The 6,000-nt window shown below is 48.0% G+C and overlaps 1 protein-coding gene across 1 annotated transcript in view; it reads left to right on the top strand.

The window, feature by feature from the left end:
• The window catches only part of GIGYF1 (GRB10 interacting GYF protein 1), a 102,803-nt gene that overhangs the window by 90,362 nt on the left and 6,441 nt on the right, over positions 1-6,000 (top strand). Inside the window, exons 20-23 of the mRNA XM_082255246.1 lie at positions 824-997; positions 2,493-2,656; positions 2,845-2,993; positions 3,343-3,497. Coding sequence (XP_082111372.1) covers positions 824-997; positions 2,493-2,656; positions 2,845-2,993; positions 3,343-3,497 — 642 coding nt within the window. The remainder of the gene's footprint in view (positions 1-823; positions 998-2,492; positions 2,657-2,844; positions 2,994-3,342; positions 3,498-6,000) is intronic.

Below are 6,000 nucleotides of genomic sequence, written 5' to 3'. Positions count from 1 at the left end.
TTGGGTGGGGCAACTGGTGGCGAGTAACCCTGAAGGCCTGGCTAGTAGCTCAGGACTTTAAATTTTGAGCCCTGTGTGTGTGTGTATATATATATGTATGTGTATATATATATATATATATATATATATATATATATATATATATATATATATATATATATATATATATAGCGTGTGTGTGTATATATGATCTGGCTCTTTTCTCGGTAGCAGGGGCAAATTGTCGATCTAGATTTTGTTTATAACGCAAAAAATAAAAACTGCAGAGGTGATAAAATGGCACATAACAAAGCCCTATTTGTGGGGAAAAAAGACTTACATTTTATTTGGGTACAGCGTCGTATTACAGCGCAATTGTCAGTTAAAATAATGCAGTGCAGTATTGAAAAAAAAAATGCCTGCTCGTGGAGGGGGGTAAATATTCTGGAGGTCAAGTGGTTAACTACCTATGCCCCCAAAATGAGTGACGGCCTAATGTGCTAGCATGCACTGCATATTAGCGCAATGACACCTACCTGCCATGATGTGCCTCCAGCATTGCGCTGTCGGTCATCCTGAGAGTCCTGGGCACTTCCATCCTTCCCCGGTCTTACTTCCGGGTTGAGCCGCTTTGATGTCACTTCAGTGCATGCGCATGGGAGTCACATTACAGCACACATTCACGGCTCAGTGTACATTACAGCAGACAGGCAGGGGGATGCATTCATGACAGGAGAGACTGATGGGGTCCAGTCAGCAAATCTTTACTTCCACTTTTAACATGGAGTTAGGATATATTAACGAATCTCAGCTGCTCACCAGTTTTCGTTCATTTCTTTTTCAGTGCCGCCAGCAACAGGAATTGCTTCTGAAACTCATCCAGCAGAGCGGACAGCAGAGTCCATCTCCTCAAGTATGGGCAGCTCATAGCAAAGGACTCTCTCTGAAAGCCATGTTGGAGATGCAAGAAAGAGAGGGGCAGCTTCTAAAACAAAGAGGACAGGCGGCTCGCAGTGTGGTGAGAGCTGGGTGCACCTAGTGTCAGGGATAGATGGGGGTTCCTTTACTGGGACTGCAGGAAGATTGATGCCGGTGGTGGAAAGTAAACAAAACCTATTACAGTGTTAAATTGTATAAGGGCTACGTTGTTTACAGCAGCCTTCTTCAACTAGGATGCCTTGAGGTTTCTTCAGGGTGCCTTGGCAAAATGCCTAAAAATTGCCCAAAAATTTTATACAAGCCGGCAGGTGGACAAAGCCTGCCTTTTAGTTACACAAAGCCACAGGTTTTCATTGTGCATCATTGCAACCTTCTAGCTGCCGGCATCCTAACCACCAATGGCATCATCAGTTAAGATATCAGTCGCCTTCATAGCATCCTTGTTTTATCCTCCCCTGCCTCTCTCCATCATTGGTGGTGGGTAGCATTCAGGAGGAGCGGAGGTGGTGGTGGTGGGTAGTGTTCAGGAGGAGGGGAGCTGGAGGTGGTGGGTAGCGTTCAGGAGGGGAGCTGGAGGTGGTGGGGAGCTGGAGGTGGTGGTTAGCATTCAGGAGGAGGGGAGCTGGAGGTGGTGGTTAGCATTCAGGAGGAGGGGAGCTGGAGGTTAGCATTCAGGAGGAGCGGAGCTGGAGGTGGTGGGTAGCATTCAGGAGGAGGGGAGCTGGAGGTGGTGGGTAGCATTCAGGAGGAGGGGAGCTGGAGGTTAGCATTCAGGAGGAGGGGAGCTGGAGGTGGTGGGTAGTAGTGTTCAGGAGGAGGGGAGCTGGAGGTGGTGGGTAGTGTTCAGGAGGAGGGGAGCTGGAGGTGGTGGGTAGCGTTCAGGAGGGTGGGAGCTGGAGGTGGTGGGTAGCGTTCAGGAGGAGGGGAGCTGGAGGTGGTGGGTATCGTTCAGGAGGAGGGGAGCTGGAGGTGGTGGGTATCGTTCAGGAGGGGAGCTGGAGGTGGTGGGTAGCGTTCAGGAGGAGGGGAGCAGGAGGAGGTGGGTAGTGTTCAGGAGGAGGGGAGCTGGAGGTGGTGGGTAGCGTTCAGGAGGAGGGGAGCTGGAGGTGGTGGGTGTAGCGTTCAGGAGGAGGGGAGCTGGAGGTGGTGGGTATCGTTCAGGAGGAGGGGAGCTGGAGGTGGTGGGTATCGTTCAGGAGGGGAGCTGGAGGTGGTGGGTAGCGTTCAGGAGGAGGGGAGCAGGAGGAGGTGGGTAGTGTTCAGGAGGAGGGGAGCTGGAGGTGGTGGGTAGCGTTCAGGAGGAGGGGAGCTGGAGGTGGTGGGTGTAGCGTTCAGGAGGAGGGGAGCTGGAGGTGGTGGGTAGCGTTCAGGAGGAGGGGAGCTGGAGGTGGTGGGTAGCATGGAGGAGGAGTGTTGGGGATGGTGGTGTATACAGTAAGTGGAGAACAGATATGAAATGGGTTGGAGTTGGTGTGTTGGGTTTAGAAATGGCTCAGGGTTACCTAAGCCTAAGAGCGTACCTAGTCCCCCAGGCCATTGACTCATAAGTGTTTTTTTTTTTTTTTCTCTTTCAGCATGGAGGTCTGGGAATGTCTAGTTCCTCCATCATTCCTTCTCAATGGGGGTCTGACTCGGGCTCTCTATGGGGAGGTCTGGAGAAGAGCCCTTGGGAGGAGAGTGTGAAAAGTGCGGCAAGTTCCAGAGGTCTGAGGAACAGCCGGAGTAGCCCATCACTGACGTGAGTTTTCAGCACTTTCTTACCTTAATCTCTGAGCAAATAGTAACCCTCCAACCCATCCTTTACAGTGTTCTTTGTTATATTGGGGGGCTGTAGAGGGCACTTTTTATTTTTTCTGATGGAAAACATTTCCTAAAGTCTGTCCTATCTGCCAATTATCATCATCCCGCATCTCTCCTGTCCATCAGTGACTCGTATGCGGTCAGCGCCCGCCGCAAGAAGACGGATGAGGAAGAAAAGCTCTTAAAACTCCTTCAGGGAATCAAACCGTCAGACGGCTTCACTCAGTGGTGTGAGCAGATGCTACATATGATCAATACATCCAACAATTTGGACGGTGAGGATTCTGCCCATCATAATTCTTTTATCTTTCTCTTTCTTTTCCACCATAAGTGCCATGGACACACCTCCTTTTTTTAATTTTTTTTTTTGTTTCAAATTTGTTAGGGTTTTCAAATATACATTTTACAGTAGACAAAGGTTCCATTAACCTTGCGTACATTGATGATGTTTTTTTATATATATATATATATATATATATATATATATATATATATATATATATATATATATATATATATATATATATATATATATATATATATATATATAAAAAAATATGTATAGATATAATTTTTTTATTTTTTACCTAACTTTTTTTCCTCCTTTTTTATTGCTGCTGACAGTTCCTACGCTGGTGGCCTTTCTGAAGGAGCTGGAGTCTCCTTACGATGTTCACGACTACATCCGCTCCTGTCTTGGGGAAACGCTTGAAGCCAAAGAATTTGCTAAACAGTTTTTAGAACGAAGAGCGAAGTACAAAGCCAGCCAGCGGCAGCAGGTAAGCCGCCATTGGCATTCTAGAGAAGGGGGGCAAGCTGTTGCCTTGGCACGGTATGTAGAAGGGGAAATTTGTAGAGGTCTGAAACTTCAGTTTTTTTTTTAAATAGTACATTAACCACTTCAGCTCCGTAAGGTTTTACCGCCTTAATGACCAGGCCATTTTTTTGCAATACGGCAGTGCGTTGCTTTAGTTGACAATTGCACAGTCCTTAAATAAAATTGATGTCTTCTTTTTTTTCCCCATGAATAGAGCTTTCTTTTGGTGGTATTTGATCACCTCTGCATTTTTTTTTTTTTTTCCTAGTCAGGAGTAAGGACCAAAGACTTGACAATTTTGGAAGAAAAATATTTATTTTGTTCATTGACGGACACAGCTCCTGATCTTCTTAACCATTGGGTTATACTGCCCCCTACAGGATTTGCACTGAATTTTGTCCCATCTGCCACCTTCTCCAACTGAAACACAATTCTGACTAGCCAGCAACTGACCAAAAAGAAGGCACAGATGCAAGTCAAAAACGTATATCCCAATCTAAATGAGTAATTCAGTAAAGCTGGCCATAGATGGGTTGAAATTCGGACTGTTCAGACCTCTGTACAACCAGCTTGATCAGCACAGAATGGTACAGCAAGCAGCAGCACTGATCAGTGTATTCTTATAGCGGGAAAGTCTCCTTGCCATCAGAAAACAATATCTCTGCAGGGAGGATTCCCTATCCACATCGACTGTGTGGAGGGGAGAAATTAGTCATTTCCTTTTTCAATCAACCTGTTGCCTGGAAAAAAAGACTAAAGCATGATTTTTTGTTTTGTATATGGCAATGCTATTTAGAACTGAAAGAAACAAAAGCCCATCTAAACCCAAAAAAAAAAAAATGTAAATATATTGCCACCTATCAATCAATGGGTTAAGGTTCTTTGGGTTAACTTGACCACTTAGATGGTTTCCCCCGACCTTGATTGAGCTCACAGACCAGGTGGCCCAGGCCCTGGTGTTCCTGTGCGATGCGGCCTTGGACGCGGCCCCTCTGGTTGCCGGAGTGTCAGCGGTAGGGTGCCATAACGCAGCATGGTGTGGCTGAAGAGCTGGTCGGCGGACCAGGTTTCGAAAGGCCATGACAGATTTCCCCTTTCTTTCCCCAATCCTTCCAAAGGCATGGTGTCCCGTGGTAGGCAGGGGCCCTCTTTTACGTCTCGTAGGTGTTTTTTTGTGCCTCGGGCACAAGAAAAGGCTTGGTCGGGTAAGCCCAAGACTAGCCAGTCCGGTTCTGCGGACAAGTCCCCCTCTGCATGAAGGGGCGCCCTCACCTGTTTCTGGGGTGGGGGGGGGGGGGGGGACGTCTGCGTTGCCTTTAGGGACCCTGGACTTCCTTGATTCATGACAGATTGGTCCACAAACTTATTCGTTCAGGGTATAAGATTGAATTTTTGTCTCGCCCAGCAGGCAGATTCTTTCCCTTAAAGCTTCGCCTGTCTCCGGATGGCTTGCGGGATCTCTGGGAGGCAGTGCAGGACCTCTTAGCACAAGGAGTGATTGTGCCGGTTCCTCCACAGGAACGATTTCAAGGTTTCTATTCAAACCTCTTCACGGTGCCCAGAAAGGAGGGCAAGGTGCGTCCAATATTGGACCTCAAGTCTCTGAACCGCTTTGTGCGGGTGCAGAAGTTTTGGATGGAATCCATTCGGTCATTGGTAGCGTCTTTAAATCAGGGTGATTTTCTAGCCTCCATCGACAAAGATGAATACCTACACATCCCTGTATACGAGGGACATCAGAGGCATCTCCGTTTTGCAGCGGCGGAGGAGCCCTTCCAATTTGTGGCATTACCCTTTGGTGTCTTCGCCCCCCCCCCCCCGTCTCCTCCTCTCCCAGAGTATTCATCAAGGTTTTGGCCCCGGTGTTGGCATTACTGCGCAAATGAGGGATTGCGATCCTGGAATACCTGGACAATCTTCTGCTGTGATCGCACTCTCAAGAAATCAACTTCAAGAAATCTGCACTGACCCCGTCGGTGCATCTGGATTAGCTGGGACCAACTTTGGACTCCTCCTTGGCGAGGGTCTTTCTTCCTGGGGACAAACGTAAGAAGTTGCAGGAAGAGCTCCGGTCGCTAAGGGACAACGATCTCTCCTCTCTACTGACGTGCATAAGAGCCTTGGGTCTGATGGTGTCTTTCGAGGTGGTCCCATTCACTCAGTTTCATTACAGGCCTCTGCAGAAAGAGATTCTTATCAAGTGGAACAAGGATCCACGGTCCTTAGACAGTATATGTTTGAGCTGCTTCATGATATCAACACTCTGTTGGTGGCTTCTGTTGCCCGCCCTGCATCAGGGCAAGTCTTTTCTACTGCTGTCGTGGGCGGTGGTCACCACGGATGCCAGACTGTCAGGCTGGGGTGGAGTGCTGGACATTCTCTGTGGCCAGGGACTCTGGTCGACAGAGGAGTCTTCCTTACCGATCAATGTTCTGGAACTGAGCGATCAGGCTTTGCCTGCTCAC

The sequence above is a fragment of the Pelophylax lessonae genome (assembly GCF_965119305.1).
Source record: "Pelophylax lessonae genome assembly, chromosome: 4".
In the NCBI taxonomy this organism is placed as follows: Eukaryota; Metazoa; Chordata; class Amphibia; order Anura; family Ranidae; genus Pelophylax; species Pelophylax lessonae.
The sequence above is the reverse complement of the archived record's forward strand: the minus strand, read 5'-3'. Positions and strand labels throughout refer to the sequence as shown.